The sequence below is a fragment of the Dendropsophus ebraccatus genome, chromosome 6, assembly GCF_027789765.1.
Source record: "Dendropsophus ebraccatus isolate aDenEbr1 chromosome 6, aDenEbr1.pat, whole genome shotgun sequence".
Taxonomy (NCBI): Eukaryota; Metazoa; Chordata; class Amphibia; order Anura; family Hylidae; genus Dendropsophus; species Dendropsophus ebraccatus.
The window spans coordinates 79,533,894-79,556,000 of NC_091459.1; the positions used below are offsets into that span (position 1 = coordinate 79,533,894).

The 22,107-nt window shown below is 44.0% G+C and overlaps 1 protein-coding gene across 4 annotated transcripts in view; it reads left to right on the top strand.

Moving 5' to 3' along the window:
* Window positions 1-22,107, top strand: part of ZBBX (zinc finger B-box domain containing) — a 167,313-nt gene that overhangs the window by 69,869 nt on the left and 75,337 nt on the right. For all 4 annotated transcript variants that reach the window (XM_069973831.1, XM_069973833.1, XM_069973832.1 and 1 more), the window contains 2 exons: window positions 4,990-5,087; window positions 5,195-5,304. In XM_069973831.1, the coding sequence (XP_069829932.1) occupies window positions 4,990-5,087; window positions 5,195-5,304 (208 nt within the window). The remainder of the gene's footprint in view (window positions 1-4,989; window positions 5,088-5,194; window positions 5,305-22,107) is intronic.

Below are 22,107 nucleotides of genomic sequence, written 5' to 3' on the forward strand. Positions count from 1 at the left end.
GTATTACTTCTGTTCCAATGTTCTGTTCCTTTTCCTTATCCCTGGTATCCCTGCATTGTGCCTAAAGCCTATTCCTAGTTGCTATTGCTGGTACCTCCTGGTTTAATTCTGTTGCTATTTCTGGGGACTGTTTGTGCTTTGTCCCTGGTTTAGTCCATTGCCTGTTTTCTTATTACTGCAGATTTGTTCCTGATTTGTCCCTAGCCTGTTCCTGCATACTGATTCATGTATCTCCCAGTTACAGTATGTGCGTGGTCTGATCCTGGATGCGGATCCTTGTATCCCCTATTCATGCCCTTGGCCTGCTCCTAGATGTTGCTCCTGATATATTTGCTGGTTTAAAGCCTGTCTTGCTCCTGGGTGCTGTTCCTGTTATTTTCCGGTTATAACCCTCGCCTGCTGCTGAATATTGTTCCTAGTATTGTCTGGTTGTGACCCTCACCTTTCTGTTGAGACTGTTTACATTCAATATCTCCTATATTCTGTTTTTGGTTCCATGTGTTTCTGGTTCCAGCTTATAATTTGTTCCTGGATTCAGATTGTAGCCTATTTCTGGACTCTAGTTCTGTGATCTTATTCCATATTTCATGTCTGGTATTGTTCCTGTCAGCGCTACTGTCTCCCGTCTCCTAATAGCCCTATTTCACGGAACGATTATCGTTCATAGACTCGCTCCAACGACCGCTCGTTAACGAGCACTTAACGATTTTTTTAAGCGAACGATAACACATAACACGTGTGGGAACGTGAACGATATCTGTAGTGTAACGATTTTTTTTGCGGTCGATCCATCGTTACATTGTCTTTTAAAACGTTAGCCGGGCTGAGCATGTAGGTGGGGAAATGTAGGTAGACATTTCAAGAAAGACTGAAAGATTTTTTATTCAACGAAAAGATTAGCGAATTATTGTTGAAAGACCAAAATTTTTTTTCGACATGTTGAAAACAAATAGTGAACGACTCAACAACGATTTCGTAGTTGTCGTTCGCTCGTTTACAGCTATTCCACAGAACGAATATCATTAACGAGCGGTCGTTTGAGCGATTTTATGAACGATAATCGTTCAAAAACATTCTGTGGAATAGGGCCTCATGTGTCAGACAAAGAGAACACACACAGACAGGTGAAGCCCTGACACTGTCCTACACCCACTGTCCCTGCTTGTCATAAGACCACCTAAAATGATGGCGTACAACTTGGAGACATTACCTAAGCTAGAATAAGCCCCACTCTTGTCTCCAGCTTGGGCGGGATTTTGCTGCTCGGGTCCGTTGAAGAAAAAGGAGCTTAATTGGAAACCACACCTGAACTGGAGACAAGAGTCGTGTTGTCTCTGAAAGAAAGTGGCCATGATTTGTATCGCTGGATAACTCCTTTAAATTATACAAGGTCCCAGTCACAGAGGTGATTGGAGCAGAGAAACAAGGAACCAGACAGGAGGACCAGGCTGTAAAAGGATGGCACCTTCGTACAGAATAAATGAGAGTAACCTGAATCAAGCTAAAGCAGAATCAGACCATGTGTATACTAGTGAAATGCAGATATGAGAACAACTAGCAAGTACAGAGACTCTGCTTCCCAGTCAAGCCCGTACAGAAACCAGTTGCAGCCTAAGGGTTCATGTTCAGGTTGATATATTGTGTGGACACTTGGTGCCACTGCTTAATGCGATTGGTGCATTGTTCTGTTGCTTGTAGTTGCTCCTGCAGAACTGCAATTGTCTGTCCCATTCTTGCTTTGCATTAGCAGCACTTGGTTGGGAAAATTTTGTGCTTTTGAAAAAGTAAAAAACTTGACCCTTTTGTTCTTATTCTCCTGCCATCTTTCAAATATATCCTAGCAATAAGCCATAGGTGCCTATTGTGGGAAAACCACTTTAAGGTTTTGTCGTGTTTGTTGAGCTTTCAATCCCCTCTAAATTAGTTCCTTTTTTTTCATCCTCTGCCCAGTCTGGTAATCCTGTATACCTTCTAGGCTAAGCCCTTTCTTTGTATACAGGTCCTTCCAACCCTTGCCAGCTCAGTCTTTCATATGCTCAAAAACCTAGCAGCAATTAAAAGAAAGATCAGTCTTCTGACATAAGGGGCTGTTAGAAGTGTAGTACACATTTACTTTTATGGATATGTAGCCAGCCATCTAACATTGTACTTAGTAGGTAAGGCAGTTTTCTAAAATGGGAAATAGTTCATAGGTTTTTTAAAGTGTACCTGTTGTGACATGTAAAAAAAATTAAAATAATAATAATTAATAACAGCAATTATATAGTTAATGCTTGCCTTATGTATGCTCCAGTGGTAGATTAAGCGCTCTATGGTGCTGCTTATGCTCATAGCTCAGTTTGTTTACTTAGCGTTCACTCATCACTATTCTTGATCACTGCTGGAAATCACAGGCTATATTGGTAATGCACTGACACCACTGAGGCAACCACTGCAGGCAGTGTTTTTTTTTGCAGTCCAGCGACCCAGGGGGCAGATATTATGTGCCTGTGCCAGGTGTTGTAGTACCGCTGAGGCACTTGTCATGGTGGCCAGGAGTGGTATGCGCCCACCGCTGGATACACTGACTCACGGCTTCTTGGTTTGTAAGACAGGTGTAGGTAGTGCAGGTGTGTAGGAGGAACCACAGAGTCTTTGATAAAACTTAAGTAGGAACAGTTCACCTAATCTCTTGAAGGGCCTTACAGAATATTACAGTCTTTTTAGTACAATAGACAAAAGTCTGTTTACAATTGCAATAGTTTTAGTAAGAGGACAAATATTTTTAGTTTCTCACTGGTATGAAGAGACACAGAACCCTTTGGAGTGTCACAGTTGATATGCTAGTAGATAAGGAAAGATACTTCACACCGATCACCGCTCTGCTGCTAGTAGTGTTATAGATAAGGCCTTGACAGAGTCTCAGAATATGATATACACTGGACTAGACTTGACTTGGTTGTAGTGACTTGAAGGCAGTTGTGGGCTTACGACTGGCTCAGGGTAGTGGGGACCTATCTAGACACTTAAGGTTCTCAGCTGTGGGGGCTTCAGAGAAGAGTTACCTACACCCAGGAGTATGAACTTCTGCCTAATGCTGTCTGTAGGCACAAATGACGCAGAACCAGTGAGGTAGGCCCCACCTTGTGGGTAGAGCTAGGTGTCGGGGCAACCCCTTAGGAAACCTAGCAGCTTGCAGTAGAGACTCAAGAGAGTAGAGAATGATCCTTAGGATAGAGAGAAGAATAGCTGACCAGCATAGACAGGGGTGGTCCCTGGTCCCCTTTACTGTAGCCTTGCAACCTTTTAAGGACTAGCCAGACATGCTAAGAGTACAGGGCTTGTAGAAAGTAGGGTAATCTATTGCACAAAGTTTCGTAAATGGGTCCTGGCCTCAGGTCAGGGCCTGGAAGAATCTCTTGAGCACGTTGTCTGGATTTAGTCTTGCTTTGTAACACTGTGACTAGAATCTTAGAGTCTGTCCAATCTGTCCCAGCATGATATACATACAATCAATATAAGAATCAATAAAGCCTTAGTATAGTTTTACCTTCAGCTGTTTCCTATAAAGTCATAGTGACACCTGGTGGTGGGATGAGCATACTACAGACTTCAGTTTAAGAGCATATACACAAACATAGTATGGACATATACATGTTGAAAGAAAGTGGTGGACTCCTGCTCTCGGACACTGCAGCAGCAGTAACATATGCCATCACTGGAGCTGGGAAAACAGATGCTGGTGGGGGAGTTTATGCTCTTTTTCTTACGGAGTGGCAGGCATACATTATATGCCTGCAGCTTACTTCGCATTGACTGGGCCCAGCCCACAGGTAAGTGGAGATAATTTAAGCATTGCTAGCTACAATGCCTCCTGCTTAGAACATAATTTCCATGGTACCGGAGTGTATACAGTAAGCAGTGAAACTTGCATCATTGCTTACTGTCTGACCCATGGAGGTTACTCATTACACTTTTTGGGCTAGGCCCTCTGCACTGCCACAGTAGGTGTAAGGACAAATCTGAATCAGCCACCAGATCCAAAACAGAGTTGACAACCTGTTCAAGAGAAATCCTCAAAATAAATTTTGAGAAGTTCATTCATAATTAATATTGCTTCTTTTCTTATACTGTAGTAAGCTGCTTGTAAAAAAACCAAGGGGTTGATATATCCTTTTAAATAAATGCAGTAACAATTATAATTCCATTCCCTTTGTCTAACATTTGTGTTTAGGATTGTAAACCATTCAGTGTGACAAAGTGCAGTAATGGAGGACTTCATTTCATTGCACTGTTAATGAGTGTGTTGCCATATAAAGCACAAGCATGATTTGCCCCCATTAGTGATACTTAATTCATTGCTGTAGAGATGCAGAAGAATTGTGAGCTTGTTACCTTCCAGTAGCTAGCTGACTCACATTTCAGCAGGAGGAGAGACCGCTTTCTATACTAGATTGAAAATCTGTGAATACAAACCATTCTCATTGGTTTATTTCACTTTAATGCAAATGTAGTAACTAGTAACCTCCTTTTCACCCAGGTCCCCTGTGCATTGATTTCTTTGCTTCTGACATCTGTTGACATATGGATTGCATTGATATATAAAACCAACCAGGCAAATAATAGGTATAGCTTTAAGCATGAAATGTAGGTGCTGTACAACACTGTGTTTATATATATATATGTATGTATGTATGTATATATATATATATATATATATATATATATATATATATATATATATATATATATTATATACCAGAGTACTTTGTGTGTAATCTAAATAAGAAGTCACTGGTACATGACTGGTACACAGCTATTAATACAGCCATGTCCTCACTTCTGACGTGTGTCAGCTTGTTCCCCCCCCCCTTTTTTGTTGCTGATTGCTTTATATTTAATATGTATGTGGAATAAATTTAATATGTATGTGGAATAATGTATGTCACATCCTTTCCCATAACGTACTTGTTGGTAGATGAAAATCCGTGTTTTTGTTTTCCTTTCCAGGACCCCAGTTAGTCAAGTCCCACATAACCGTTTACAAGAAGTGAGATATTCTCCTACCATAACTGAGAATGAACTGGATAAGTGCAGCGATTTGACAGGTTAGTGTTCTTCTGCTGCATTCTTATCGACTGCACTAAAGCGCCTGAATAAGACGTTAATTCCATTGACTTTGCACTAATTCTTACCTGGTTGTTACTCTTTCAAGCTGAAGAAATGGAAGCTCATGAAAATTATGTGGCTTTGTTCAGAGCTGAGGAACATGTCAGGAACGATGTGATACATGAACCTGCTTTAAAGATTGTGGAGTTGGATAAGGTATTGTGAAACCATTAAAAGGTTTTGAGTAAAAGGAATAACTGCAGCCTGGTGTTATATCTGAGCACTGTATGCATAAGATGGCTTTTTAGTAAAATAGCAGTCGACTATATGTATCAGCCTCGCTTGGCATAATTTAAGTTTTCTACCACTGTGTGTTTTCCCTTGCTGTGTTACAGTATACAGTAATGGTAACTCATTCTGTCATGAAACTGTCAGCTTTACATTATAGCAGTGGTTTACTATCCTCTAGTTATAGACGAGCATTAGTATTTTGCCATAAATGTATAATGCTGGAGCTGCACTGCAGTATAACATAAAAAGTTTTGCAATAAAATAGAATCCTAATAAATGTGCTGCAGTACTAGATACATATTGTAGTCCCAGAACAGTACTATAATGCTGGATGTGCCTTCCACTGCATGCACAGAAATAGTGGGGCAAATTTGATTTTGTTGTCAATGACAATTACTGTAAAACATTCCCACAGTAGTTAAAGACTTAATAGCTGAGATCTGAATGTTGGGTACAGGCTAGTGTTTTTGGTACAGTCCCAGAACAGTGCAGCAGTGCCAGCAATATATAGCCCCAGAACAGTGCAGCAGTGCCAGCTATATACAGCGCCAGAACAGTGCCGTAGTGCCAGAAATACAGTATACAGCCCCAGAACGGTGCAGCAGTGCCAGCTATATACAGCGCCAGAACAGTGCAGCAGTGCCAGCTATATACAGCGCCAGAACAGTGCAGCAGTGCCAGCAATATACAGCCCCAGAACAGTGCAGCAGTGTCAGCAATATACAGCCCCAGAACAGTGCAGTAGTGCCAGAAATACAGTATACAGCCCCAGAACAGTGCAGCAGTGCCAGCAATATACAGCCCCAGAACAGTGCAGCATGACCAGCAATATACAGCCCCAGAACAGTGCAGCAGTGCCAGCAATATACAGCCCCAGAACAGTGCAGCAGTGCCAGCAATATACAGTCCCAGAACAGTGCAGCAGTGCCAGCAATATACAGGCCCAGAACAGTGCAGCAGTGCCAGCAATATACAGCCCCAGAAGAGTGCAGCAGTGCCAGCAATATACAGCCTCAGAACAGTGCAGCAGTGCCAGCAATATACAGCCTCAGAACAGTGCAGCAGTGCCAGCAATATACAGCCCCAGAGCAGTGCAGCAGTTTCAGCAATATACAGCCCCAGAACAGTGCAGCAGTTTCAGCAATATACAGGCCCAGAACAGTGCAGCAGTGCCAGCAATATACAGCACCAGAAAAGTGCAGCAGTGCCAGAAATATACAGGCCCAGAACAGTGCAGCAGTGCCAGCAATATATAGCCCCAGAACAGTGCAGCAGTGCCAGCAATATACAGCGCCAGAACAGTGCAGTAGTGCCAGCAATATACAGCCCCAGAACAGTGCAGCAGTGCCAGCAATATACAGCCCCAGAACAGTGCAGTATTGCCAGCAATATACAGCCCCAGAGCAGTGCAGCAGTTTCAGCAATATACAGCCCCAGAACAGTGCAGCAGTGCCAGCAATATACAGCCCCAGAGCAGTGCAGCAGTTTCAGCAATATACAGGCCCAGAACAGTGCAGTAGTGCCAGCAATATACAGCACCAGAAAAGTGCAGCAGTGCCAGAAATATACAGCCCCAGAACAGTGCAGCATGACCAGCAATATACAGCGCCAGAACAGTGCAGCAGTGCCAGCAATATACAGCCCCAGAACAGTGCAGTAGTGCCAGAAATACAGTATACAGCCCCAGAACAGTGCAGCAGTGCCAGCAATATACAGCCCCAGAACAGTGCAGCATGACCAGCAATATACAGCCCCAGAACAGTGCAGTAGTGCCAGAAATACAGTATACAGCCCCAGAACAGTGCAGCAGTGCCAGCAATATACAGCCCCAGAACAGTGCAGCATGACCAGCAATATACAGCCCCAGAACAGTGCAGCAGTGCCAGCAATATACAGCCCCAGAACAGTGCAGCAGTGCCAGCAATATACAGCCCCAGAAGAGTGCAGCAGTGCCAGCAATATACAGCCCCAGAACAGTGCAGCAGTGCCAGCAATATACAGCCCCAGAGCAGTGCAGCAGTTTCAGCAATATACAGGCCCAGAACAGTGCAGCAGTGCCAGCAATATACAGCACCAGAAAAGTGCAGCAGTGCCAGAAATATACAGGCCCAGAACAGTGCAGCAGTGCCAGCAATATACAGTGCCAGAACAGTGCAGCAGTGCCAGCAATATACAGCCCCAGAACAGTGCAGCAGTGCCAGCAATATACAGCCCCAGAACAGTGCAGCAGTGCCAGCAATATACAGCCCCAGAACAGTGCAGCAGTGCCAGAAATATACAGCCCCAGAACAGTGCAGCAGTGCCAGCAATATACAGTGCCAGAACAGTGCAGCAGTGCCAGCAATATACAGCCCCAGAACAGTGCAGCAGTGCCAGCAATATACAGCCCCAGAACAGTGCAGCAGTGCCAGCAATATACAGCCCCAGAACAGTGCAGTAGTGCCAGAAATACAGTATACAGCCCCAGAACAGTGCAGCAGTGCCAGCAATATACAGCCCCAGAACAGTGCAGCAGTGCCAACAATATACAGTCCCAGAACAGTGCAGCAGTGCCAGCAATATACAGCCCCAGAACAGTGCAGCAGTGCCAGCAATATACAGCCCCAGAACAGTGCAGTATTGCCAGCAATATACAGCCCCAGAGCAGTGCAGCAGTTTCAGCAATATACAGCCCCAGAACACTGCAGCAGTGCCAGCAATATACAGCCCCAGAACAGTGCAGCAGTGCCAGCAATATACAGCCCCAGAGCAGTGCAGCAGTTTCAGCAATATACAGCCCCAGAACAGTGCAGCAGTGCCAGCAATATACAGCACCAGAAAAGTGCAGCAGTGCCAGAAATATACAGCCCCAGAACAGTGCAGCATGACCAGCAATATACAGCGCCAGAACAGTGCAGCAGTGCCAGCAATATACAGCGCCAGAACAGTGCAGCAGTGCCAGCAATATACAGGCCCAGAACAGTGCAGCAGTGCCAGCAATATACAGCCCCAGAAGAGTGCAGCAGTGCCAGCAATATACAGCCCCAGAGCAGTGCAGCAGTTTCAGCAATATACAGCCCCAGAACAGTGCAGCAGTTTCAGCAATATACAGGCCCAGAACAGTGCAGCAGTGCCAGCAATATACAGCACCAGAAAAGTGCAGCAGTGCCAGAAATATACAGGCCCAGAACAGTGCAGCAGTGCCAGCAATATACAGCCCCAGAACAGTGCAGCAGTGCCAGCAATATACAGCGCCAGAACAGTGCAGTAGTGCCAGCAATATACAGCCCCAGAACAGTGCAGCAGTGCCAGCAATATACAGCCCCAGAACAGTGCAGTATTGCCAGCAATATACAGCCCCAGAGCAGTGCAGCAGTTTCAGCAATATACAGCCCCAGAACAGTGCAGCAGTGCCAACAATATACAGTCCCAGAACAGTGCAGCAGTGCCAGCAATATACAGCCCCAGAACAGTGCAGCAGTGCCAGCAATATACAGCCCCAGAACAGTGCAGTATTGCCAGCAATATACAGCCCCAGAGCAGTGCAGCAGTTTCAGCAATATACAGCCCCAGAACACTGCAGCAGTGCCAGCAATATACAGCCCCAGAACAGTGCAGCAGTGCCAGCAATATACAGCCCCAGAGCAGTGCAGCAGTTTCAGCAATATACAGCCCCAGAACAGTGCAGCAGTGCCAGCAATATACAGCACCAGAAAAGTGCAGCAGTGCCAGAAATATACAGCCCCAGAACAGTGCAGCATGACCAGCAATATACAGCGCCAGAACAGTGCAGCAGTGCCAGCAATATACAGCGCCAGAACAGTGCAGCAGTGCCAGCAATATACAGCGCCAGAACAGTGCAGCAGTGCCAGCAATATACAGCACCAGAAAAGTGCAGCAGTGCCAGAAATATACAGTTCCAGAACAGTCCCAGAACAGGTTCCACTCTCTCCAGTTCGTGTTTTACAGTTCTCCCTCTCTGAACACCTAGCACTCCTTTATAAGACCCACATGACCAAAATTAGCAGGAGATGCCTGTGCTCACATGTCTGGACCCTATGTTTTCCCCATTCTGTGAGAGCAGCAATGGTAAGTGTAATACCATATCCATACTTGTGTCGTTTGGGGGCAGCCTTCCCCGCCGGTGGTGCTGGCTGGGTTTTGGTCGGGCTTTTTGGGTCTGGTCCTGTGACATTGGGGTTGCAGGGCCGTTCCATGGCCTCCCTTCCCTGCACGTGCACGCTTTGCGGGGTTGGCGGTCGCTGGCCGACACGGTGTGGAGTTAGCGTAGGGACCCGTGTGGACCAGAGGACCTGCGCGGTGGTACACGGGGCAATATGGCTTGATCAATTCATATACTGACACTCTGGTGTTGATTTTTAATATAGGCCTAGCGGCATTAGTATCAGCCATAGATGGGATGTGCAGCGGTTCCATTCTCTCCAGTTAGTGCCAGAAATATACCGTCCCAGAACAGTGCAGCAGTGCCAGCAATATACAGCCCCAGAACAGTGCAGCAGTGCCAGCAATATACAGCCCCAGAACAGTGCAGCAGTGCCAGCAATATACAGCCCCAGAACAGTGCAGCAGTGCCAGCAATATACAGCCCCAGAACAGTGCAGCAGTGCCAGCAATATACAGCCCCAGAAAAGTGCAGCAGTGCCAGAAATATACAGCCCCAAAACAGTGCAGCAGTGCCAGCAATATACAGCCCCAGAACAGTGCAGCAGTGCCAGCAATATACAGCCCCAGAACAGTGCAGCAGTGCCAGAAATATACAGCCCCAGAACAGTGCAGCAGTGCCAGCAATATACAACCCCAGAACAGTGCAGCAGTGCCAGCAATATACAGCCCCAGAACAGTGCAGCAGTGCCAGCAATATACAGTCCCAGAACAGTGCAGCAGTGCCAGCAATATACAGCCCCAGAACAGTGCAGTAGTGCCAGAAATACAGTATACAGCCCCAGAACAGTGCAGCAGTGCCAGCAATATACAGTGCCAGAACAGTGCAGCAGTGCCAGCAATATACAGCCCCAGAACAGTGCAGCAGTGCCAGCAATATACAGCCCCAGAACAGTGCAGCAGTTTCAGCAATATACAGGCCCAGAACAGTGCAGCAGTGCCAGCAATATACAGCACCAGAAAAGTGCAGCAGTGCCAGCAATATACAGCACCAGAACAGTGCAGCATGACCAGCAATATACAGCGCCAGAACAGTGCAGCAGTGCCAGCAATATACAGCCCCAGAACAGTGCAGCAGTGCCAGCAATATACAGTCCCAGAACAGTGCAGCAGTGCCAGCAATATACAGCCCCAGAACAGTGCAGCATGACCAGCAATATACAGCGCCAGAACAGTGCAGCAGTGCCAGCAATATACAGCCCCAGAACAGTGCAGCAGTGCCAGCAATATACAGTCCCAGAACAGTGCAGCAGTGCCAGCAATATACAGCGCCAGAACAGTGCAGCAGTGCCAGAAATATACAGCCCCAGAACAGTGCAGCAGTGCCAGCAATATACAGCCCCAGAACAGTGCAGCAGTTTCAGCAATATACAGCGCCAGAACAGTGCAGCAGTGCCAGCAATATACAGCACCAGAAAAGTGCAGCAGTGCCAGCAATATACAGCCCCAGAACAGTGCAGCATGACCAGCAATATACAGCGCCAGAACAGTGCAGCAGTGCCAGCAATATACAGCCCCAGAACAGTGCAGTAGTGCCAGAAATACAGTATACAGCCCCAGAACAGTGCAGCAGTGCCAGCAATATACAGTCATAGAAGAGCACTGCACTGCCTGATGTATACATCTCCAGAACAGTGCTGCAGTGCCAGAAATATACAGTCATAGAAAAGTTCTGCACTGCCTGATGTATACAGCTCCAGAACAGTGTTGCACTGCATGACGTGTATAGCCCCAGAACACTACTGCAGTGCCAGCAATATACAGCCCCAGAACAGTGCTGTAGTGCAATTAATATACAGTCATGCACAGAGACGATCCACACGGGATTGATGGACCAAAGAAGCCCCACTCTTCGGATCAGCGCAGGTGTAAAGGTAAGTAATCCAGGATAGAATCTTGTGCGTTTTATTTGCCGTGATTGAAATGTCACACGTATGGTAGATTCCAATCATGTGTTTGTTTGTAACGCGTTTCTGCCTGTAAGGTCTGAACAGGCTTTTATGAAGCATAAACAGCTACTGTTTAGTGTTCTTTTTAACTGTTTTAAGATGTCAGATGGCTAATAACTTCCGGGTTCATGACCCTAAGAACGGTAAACACAAAAAAATAAATATACAAGGAGTAGCAAATAGAGACATACATGCATATTAAAAAGAGACAAGTATGAAAACAGACTTTAAAAGTTCTTATTTTGAGATTCATTTTTTCAGTTCGATGTCTGCATCCACCCTCTCTATGTAGGGGACTGAGGTGTCAGAAACCACATACGAAGAAGTATCATCTAGCGCTCTGCCACGATATTCACCAAGTCTGCATTACGCAAATAGACAGATGTACTCATGCTCTATTGTATGCAGGCAAATACATGCAAATTAGAGGAGTTTAGAAGGGATATTCTTGTATCAGGTGCTGTTCACAGGGAGCACACATTGTATTTGATAAATGTGAAACAATGTAACTACAAAGGAACACTATGAGGTCTCCCTTTGTTCCTTTGTTAGTTACATTGTATCGCATTTAAAATAAAACGCACAAGATTTTATCCTGGATTACTTACCTGTACATCTGCACTGATCCGAAGAGTGGGGCTCCTTTGGTCCATCTGTCCCACGTGGATCGTCTCTCTGCATGACTTCCAACCACCTCAGTGGTGTTCCCCAGAATAGCTGCAGTGCCAACCACTTTATACCTTCAATGGAGTTGTGCCTAGTACATTGCACAACTCTCCCAGGTTTTTCTACTATACAGTCATAGAAGAGCACTGTATTGCCTGATGTATACAGCCTCAGATTGGTGCAGCACTGTGAGAAATATACAGCCGCAGAACACTGCTGCACTGCCTGAGGTATATAGCTCCGGAACACTACTGCAGTGACAGAAATATACTGTATTGCCAGAAATATATTGTCCTGCACTGACAATGAGAATATTAACCAAAAACACAACTGTACTGGTTTCTTATATTACAGTTTACAGGGTAACTTTCCCTTGTGAGTATTTAGACATTGCAATCTGTGTAAAATTAAGAGTGACAAAATTAAGTATATTCATTGTGAAGGTATTTTCCTCCCTCTTGTTTACTGTAATGTACTTAAGCAATGCTGGCTGTCAGTGTTACTCTGACAGCCTATCTGTTAGGCTGTATTTCTGGCACAGCCCAATTGGTGGTTATTGTATGGCAGATTTGAGGGCAATTCTTAGGCCTCCTACTGCCCTGGTAACCATCTACATCCTGCGATTACACTTCTTTATAGAATAAAAATGCAGTAGGGACACTTTTGTCTGTGTTCTTGGTTGTCACATATAGTATGTCCTTGAATTCATTAAAAGGGTTGCTAGAATATGCCAATACTTTACAATTGTTGGGGGTTCAAAATGTTGGCCCTTTCACAGCTATTATACCCTATGCAAACCATTCCGATCTTGCTAAAACATCCAGACATAACAAAGCTAAACACAGCAGTCATGAAGTTCATTTGGGGTGGAAAATTGCCTCATATTGCCTTGAAGAAACTACTGCTTTTTCGGGACCAGGGAGGCTTAAACTTACCACATGTCCGATGGTACAATGTAGTTTGCCTCCTTAGGCATGGTTTTGACTGGTTGCGGGGTGGGGGGGGGAACGCTTGCTCTAATTGCCAGATGGAATCAGCCTTGGCGGGCGGGTATTTGCCGTACTCCAAATTCTCAGCAATTCCAGCTCATATTAGGAGAAGACTGCTACTCTGAGACACCATTGCGGCTTGGAAAGCGGATCTGAAGGACATTGGGCTTCTAGTCCAGATGGGGAAACATATGCAATTGTGGTCTCATCCTGAATTCACGGCGGGACAGTTGGACTGATTGTTTGTGACCTAAAGGAATAAGGGTATTTCTCAGGTACATCATCTCATTTACCCTTCAGAATATAGGTATCTCACGTTTAAAGAGCTTAGTGACAACTTTGGGTTGGGGGATAGTCACTTTTTCTTTAACCAAGTCATGGCCTTTGTGAAACCTCAGCTAAAAGATAATAAGTCCTTTTATCAGTCCAACTTAGTATAGGACCTTGTACCTGATGCAGTCTGTCCCATATATCTACTGGGCACTGCGTAGGCAGTTCTCAAAGCACTTTGCTCAGGGTATATTCAGGTACTGGGAAGTCAAACTAGATAAAGAAGATCTGACTAAACCTATACCAGATGGGTGGGCCACTGTACGCAGAGCAGTGATTAGTGAAGTGATAAGTGGTTAGGCGCAGTTTACAATAATCCATCACGCCTCATATGGTTTCACTCTCCCAAAGACTCCTGAACGACCTGACGACATTGAGGCCTGTCCTAACTGTAATCATAGGGGCTCTGATCTGCTACATGGACTGGTGTTATATCCTTTGTCATTTTTGGGTTAAAGTGAAAGACCTTTTGTTTTCTAAACTGCATATCCAAATATCAGTAGAGCCAGCCTTTCCTAGACTACATATACCCAAATCCAATAATCAAGTGACCCTTCTCACACATATCTTTGTTTTAGTAGCCAACAGGTGTTTACTGGCTTATTGTGTCTTGTTCCGCACATGCCTTCAACAAAAGATGTAGTTAGCCAGGTTAAGAAATACATGTTTTATGATCAACTGGAGGTGGCTCATAGTAAGGAGAAGTCTACAAAAGGGGTTTTCAAAAAACGGAAGACCTGTATTTGCAACTTTCTTACTCAAACTGAAATAAGACAGATGGTTTGGCCCTTTGAGGATAGCAAATGGTACTTGTCCAAGGATGTTGCAGAAACCTTAGGGAAGCAGAAATTGTGAAACAATCTTACTCTTTGCTGAAATGAGGACAGTGCTAGTAGAATGGCTTGGGGGGCTCAGGCAGACAGTATGTGTGTGGGGTATTTTGCGAAGTGTACCTGTGTATTTGTGATGGGCATACACTACCTGCATGCCTCAGTTCAGGAATTGCTTGAGAGCAAGTCATTTGTTCTGTATCTTTATGGCTTGTGTGTTATTTTTACCCTTTGGAAATCTAATGTGGAGTGTTATTCTACTATGTTTTGTGAAGTATTATTTTGTGAAAACCAAATAAAAAGTATTTTACAAAAAACATTGTTGGGGTTGACCTCAGGGACCCTCACTGATTGTAAGAATTAAGGAGATGTAGCACTGGTACACTACTGAATTCCTATCACCCTTTTCTCCCTGCACAGTGACTTTCAGCTATAGGCTGTGCAGGGAACTGTAGAGCAATTCAATTTAAAAGTATGTGACATTGTGCCCCTTCAAAAAAGGATATGATGCTACATCAGTGCTGTGCCCCTTACGGACTGACAATTGCAGGGATCACAGAGGTCAGAGTGAGTCGTTATCCTAGTAATAGGCCATTATCTGACAAGATGCTGCACCCCTTGTAATGTGAGCACATGAGTGCCCAGTAGTAAGATCTCTCTGCTCGGGAGCCATGTAGCCTTTGGTCCCAGCATATTTAGTGGCTTTTTGGTCAACACTGATGTTTTTTAAGATGCCGGCTTTCAGCCACCAAAATGTTCTCTAGCTTGAAGTCTCTGTGGATGATGCCCCTTGAGTGTAAGTATTGGATGCCACTTGCAAGCTCAGCGGTGTAGAATCTGAAAAAAAAAACAATAGATGAGTGTTAGTTACATCCTGAGGAGCTTATAAGACACTCTACAGTTCTCTAATTTCCTTTTATTTATCTTAACAGGAGAGTAATCATGATTAGAGATGAGTGCTCAAGTCTGATCATTTTGGTTTTTTAATACTGGTGACTGAGGAAGTTGGATGCAGCCCTAGAGAGACCAATAAAATATGGATACAGCCATGCTTTCTAGGCGGCCGTAGGGTTGCATCTAACTTCATCAGCCACCATTATTCAAATGCTGAACGATTGGACTTGTGCGCATATCTCTAATCATAATGGATTAAATAAACAGTAGAATATGATATATAATTTCAATTCACATTAGATCACATTGTATTTCACATTTCATCTAAATCCACAAAGTCTCAGTAGCACAAGACATATTAGTGTATGGGTGCAAGTCTCACCGAATTGGACCCAGGCACGTGTAAAAAATCCAAAAAAGCACGAAGGAGACGACACATACAAAAAATAGTCTTCACTCTTTAATCGCACCAGTGCAACCTTTTGGCGCTATGTGTAGCCTTGAGAAGGCCGAAATGTTGATTAAGCATCTGTAATTTAAAGCAAGTAGGTTAATGTGACATTATAAACTGGTATAAAAACTGTCCAGTAGTATTTGTTTCTTGTTTTACATATAATGACAAGTTTAGTAACACATATGAACTATTGTACTTTGTATTGTACTTGATGATCTTGAAGGGGTTATCCCTCCTGGAAACAAACCATTTATTCCATACATGGCCTTACCTTTTCTGTCTCCTCCTCCTCTCAGTTTTTAATCCTGCTGCTTTCTGCTAAAGACATAGAAAACTGAAACTGAGCTGTTCAGTCCGTCTCTGCTCTCAACCCCCTCCTTTTCCCTCATGAGATGCCTGATGTAAACAAGTCCCTATCTGCAACTTTGTAATTCCGGGAGGATTAATTACAGTTAGTTGATCAGTAACTTGACCTCAGATTAACCTTTCCAGCATTAGGGTAGCTTCACACGTACCGTATCGCTGCGTATTTAACGCTTCGTTTTTATCGCTATGTTTTTATCGCTGCATTTTTGAGGCGATTTTTACATGCGAGTTTTGATTTTCACATGAAAATCATGTGAAGATCAAAACGCGCATGTAAATAACGCACCAAAAACGCAGCGATAAAAACGCAGCGATACGGTACGTGTGAAGGCACCCTTACAAAGAAACTACAAAGTTGCAGATAGGGACTTGAGTACATTAGCCATCTCAGAAGGGAAGGGGAGGAGGGGGTTGAGAGCAGAGGCACTAAACAGCTCAGTTTCAAAATAGTATGTCTTCCTGGCTGTTCTTGATATGCAGTGCTCAAAACTGATCCAAGAAGGGACAGCTAGTAAACTGGTGACAGGGTTGTAGGAACTCTAGACTCAGGATGTGCATGGGAAGTGAATGCTAACCTGTTTGGGCAGATTCAATAAAACACACAATACTGTTTTGTACCTTGCAATGTAGCTCAAGAGTGCAGAGTGCCCATGTTTGCTTCTGTCCACCAAAAAATGTCTACAATGGGTATGTGCGCCTCAAAACTCAACCATGACACATTGCAAAAAAATGTTCAGAAATTATTTGTAGACAGAAAGTTCAAGGTGTTGACTTGGGATGTTGAATTCTGAAAAGTTAGATCTGATCCATGAAGGTTGCATGTTATTTATAGTACCTAAAAGGTTGTCCCACAATTACAAGAGGTATGAGGAAGTAGGTTCCAACTGCTGTGACCCTTGTAATCCTGAGAATGGAAACACAAGTCAGAATAAAGCACCAGGCTTGCAAGCATGTCACTGCTACAGTCAGACTTTATGGAAGCTGCCAGATATAGCTGAAAGGAGCAATCTGCTATCTTCATGGCTCTCATAGAGATTGGTGCTGTAATGTGCATGTTTGTCCAACTGCTCCATTATGACAGGAAACTCAGGTCCCTGTTTTAAGAATTTTGGGGGTCCCAGCTGTAGAACAGATATCCAATATCCTCAGGATAGGGAATGACTAAGTTATAATAGTTAAACAGCCTCTTTAAAGAATCCTTGCACTATAAAGGACATAATATATTCAGAGACCTCGTGAAGTTCAGGTCCCAAAATGTTGTAGCATTAAAGTAGGTTTAATGTTATGGCTGATCTGTGTATACATATATGGGGTTTGAAGATTTTAATTTACTTGTCACCTATCCTCAGGACAAGGGACAAGTATGGGATTGTGGTGGGGGATGGGGGTGGCCTGGTTCCCGCCTCCGGGGATCTCTCTACCAAGGGTCATCCTGTGCCCTACGGCTTCATTCTTTCTCTAGGGTACCACAGAGAAAGCCAAGTTCAGCACTTGGGGGTATGAGGGTTGGACCCCCCGCAATATCATACTTTTCCCCTATCCACAGGATAGGGGACAAGTATTTTTCAATCAGAAAATTCCTTTAACAATAAAATCGTTATTTAATTAGTCTCACAGGAAAGAAGACCCCATATTCCAGTGGTTTCTGGTCTTTGACATACTGAAGGAGATCCCCAAAGCCCAGTAGGATCTTCTGAATCAATCTTTTAATTTCCACCTTATGTTTCAGCAGGGGCTAGTTAGTTTAGAAATGATGTGTAGTTTGAATTAATAGAAAGATTTCACTTTCTGAAATACTACCTTATCTTTTAGCCTTTAGCTTAACATTTGCTATAAGCCCACATCAAAGTTAAGGATCACTGTATATTCGCTGTTCATTATTAAGTTGCACCAGTGGAATATGCATTAATGTGAGTCACCACTAAGCCAACACTACTTCTTAAATTTCTGACATTTATTATGGTTTCTTTCTAATTTGGTTAAAATGTGCGGAGATCTCTTTGTATTACACAAGTAACATTTAGCTTTAAATGGGTCAGAAACCAGGAGTATAAATGCACGGCCGAGCAAGCATAATTCCTAAATGTACTTTCTGGAAATCACTGCTGTTGCTAGGCTGCATTTGATCAGTTACTATTAGCTTTAAAAGTGAATATTTTATCCATTTTCTGTAATCCCCCGATCTCTCGGCTACATCATATTAGCCTTTGTTTGTGTCTTAAATGAACTGTTTTTCTGCTGGACACTTTTCATTTCATGGATAATGACTTATTTTACAAAAATAAGTTATTTTACCCAGCAGAAATTGGCACCCAACCTTTTCACACAAGAAGCTAAAATGTTTGTCATTCGTTTACAATTTATTGCGTTCCTTGTTGATTACACGTAATTTTGTGGATTAAAACTGTTTTCTAGACAGAATTTATTGATGACCTGCCTTCTGGCTTGTATAGACTGCTCCATATATTGTATAGTGGCTATGCTGGGTTACTGTAGCTCAGCTTTAATTTACCAAAGCCACTTATGGGGATAAATAAAAACTGTCCGATTGGCCGATAACAACCAATCAGAGATCAGCTTTCCTTTCTCAAATTAGTCAGTAAAATAAAATCTGAGCTGTGTTTGATTGCAGTGGGCAAATCAGACCGATTTGGTCTCGGATTGATAAATATACAGTTCTGGACTAGACTGGATGGAGCAGGTGGTCTTTCTCTGCTGACAGTCTTCTACGTTTCTAACCAACTATTCAACGTACACAAATAAAAACTGTTAACAATGGCAGACACCTGTGATATAGAGGTCAGACATAGAAAACCACAGGAACTATCCGCTCAGCCAGTCAGTGACCGCAGCTGTGCCCCCTCCTCTTTTACTGATTGCCTGAGTGGGCATTTCTGAGTGGGGCCTTGACATCACAGGATCAGGAGCTGAGACCATGAGCCATGACGCTGCACTGCAGAAGCACAGGGGAGGCTAAATAGGACTTCTTTATTAAGATCCCACCACCCCTGTCTCCCCCTGGAGCCCCCCCCCCCCCCCTATGCCTGCTGCAGCCATAATGAGCACACACACACGCAGCCTGCTGAAGCCATAATGAGCACACACATACAGCCTGCTTCAGCCATAGCACACACAGCCTGCCATAATGAGCATGCATACGCACACGCAGCCTGCTGCAGCCATAGCACATATACACCCTCAGCCTGCTGCAACCATAGCACACATACACACAAGCCTGCTGCAGCCATAGGGCACACATACACATAGCAGCCTGCAGCCATAGCACACTGAAGAAAACCACACAATCTTTTCCCATAGAGAAAACACCACATTAAGGAGAGAGTTTACTGCTACACAACTTATGGCTTCTTCTCTATATTACACAGGATAGCATCCAGGAAGAGAACGGTACAGATCTCCTCCCACACAATGGACTCTTCCAGCTCAAAAGCAAACTGCCAACTTATCCCCAACCACCCTTATCTAATAGGGCCAGTGCTGTATTACTGATATATGGAAGAAATGCTTCACCCTTTCTAACTAAATGTATGTGAGAAAGTTGTTGTTTTAAATAAGGGCCTTATATTGATGGAACATAAAATATATTGATGGGTAACATTAAAAAAATTCATATGAAAAATATTATTAAATACTGAATTATAAAATACTGAAAGATTATTTTTTTAATCCCTTAACCCCTTAGCGTCCCATGAAGTACCTGGTACGTCATGGTGGCGCAGGGGGAGTTCATAGAGGGCTCTGAACGCCGCCACTCCCGGCTGTTATATGTACCCCCTGAGCGCCTCTATTAGCCGGTGCGGTCCCGTTGCCACGCCGGCTAATTAAGCATTTTAATGCAGCTGTCAAACCTGACAGCTGCATTAGAATGCTTTGTACCTGTAGCTGGTGTGAAGTGGGACAGATCTCCTTCCTCCATCTCCCCCCCCCCCCCCACGATCACTTCGGGGAAATCCGTTCTTCTGGCCGGGCCGGGCCTTAGCGTCGCAATGACGCTGATCCCGCCTCAGCAATACATTGCTCTGGCCTGCAGCAGGCCAAAGCAAAGTTTGACCGATCTAATGGATCTTTGCTGTGTATATACAAGTCCCCCAGGGGGACTTCTAGTTAATGTAAAAAAAAAAAAAAAAGTAAATGTTATTATTAATAAAAAAATCACCTCCTCTAATAAAAGTCCAAATCACCCCCCTTTTCCCATTATATAAATAAATAAACAAATAAACAAACATATTTAGTATCGGCGCGTGCGTAATTGCCCGAACTATTAAGTTATCACATTCCTGATCTCGCACAGTAAATGGCGTAAGCGCCAAAAAAATTCCAAAGTGCAAAATTGCACATTTTTGGTTGCATCAAATCCAGAAAAAATTTAATAAAAGTGCGCCTAGAAAACTGGGATACAGCCTATGGCTATGGCTGTATCCCAGTTTTCCAGGCGGTCCTCAAGGTTGTATCCACCCTCTCCACGGAGCGGGCAGACAGCGGGAATCAGAAGCCGAGAGTTCAGGTTCATACGAACCCAAACCTCGGCCGGTTCGCTCATCTCATGGCGCAAAAAATGTCACTTCAAACAGCCCCACAGACCAAAAAATAAAAGCGTTATAAGGATGGGAATAGAGCAATTTTAAGTACATTTAGTTTTTTTTTAAGGATTAAAATTTTTTAAAAGCCATCAAATAATATAAAAGTTAAGCAAGTTACATATCGTTGTAATCGTACTTATGTGAGGAACATAGATAACAAGTCAGTTACCATAGGGCGAATAGTATAAATGCGAAACTCCCTGAAATCAAAACAAATTCCTTTTTTTTTTTCAATTTGACAGCGCAAATGATTTTTTTCCGGTTTCACAGCATATTTTATGAAAAAATAATGCCTGTCATTGCAAAGTACAATTGGTTTTGCAAAAAAGAAGGGCTCATATGGGTCTCTAGACTTATTTTTTGTATAAAATATGCTGCGAAACCAGATAAAAATGATATGCGCAGTGAAATTGAAAATGGTAAAAATGACATGTTATCTATGTTCCTCAAGTTGGTACGATTAAAACAATAGGCAACTTGCATAACTTTTATATTATTTGATGGCCTTTAAAAAATTAAATCAGTGTAGCATGCTTTATACAGCACCGATCAGTGAGATCGGTGCTCTATTAGTCTGGTCTGCTGCAGACCAGCTCAATAGATTACCGAGCCGGGATCAGCATCATTCTGACGCTGAGGCCCGGGCCTATAAGATTAAAAGATCGCAGAGGGGGGGACCCCCCACTAGACACCAGGGAAAGGCGCACAGAAGACTTTTAAATGCAGCTGTCATGTTTGATTAATGTCTTAATTAGCAGGAGCGGCTATCGGCCAAGCCTGCTAATAGCCGCGGTCTCGGGCTGCAGATGGCAGTCGGGATCATGACATTTCAGAGCGGGGTCACGGCGTGGCCCTGCTCTGAACTCCCCTAACGATGAGATGGCGTTAATGTACGTCATCCGTTGTTAAGGGGTTAAAGCTGAAAATGGAGTTGGTCCATTTTGTTCATCTCCAACTACGGCCCCCGTGTTAATTATACCTTCCCAATTACCTGTGTGTGTGTGAGGAGGGGGTGTGGTCAGACACTGACAACTTTGTGAGGTAAAATCTAATTTCTAATACATTCTACCATTTTATATCTGTTTTGAAGCAGCCGCCCCCAGCTACCAGTCAGATTCCAGCTCCCTTTCAAAATGAAAGTAGTAATCATATCATATCATATATCAGTATACCCTCCCAACTATTATTAGAATGTGTGCATGTGTGTGTCAGAGAGATAAGGGTGTGTATTTGTGTGTGTGTGTGTGTGGGGGGGGGGGGGGTGTCAGACATCATCTTTGTGAGGTAAAATCTTACTTCTAGAACATTCTACCATTTACTGTATTCTATGCGTACCAACTCACTGGGCGGATCCGCAGAGAGAATGACATGTCATTTCCTAGAGCGGAGAGCGTCGGCAGCGGATGCGCGCACCCTCCCCTTCACTCACAGTGAGACACTGAGCACGGCGGGATTCTGCGGCGAAGAGCTACGCCGCGGAATTCAGCT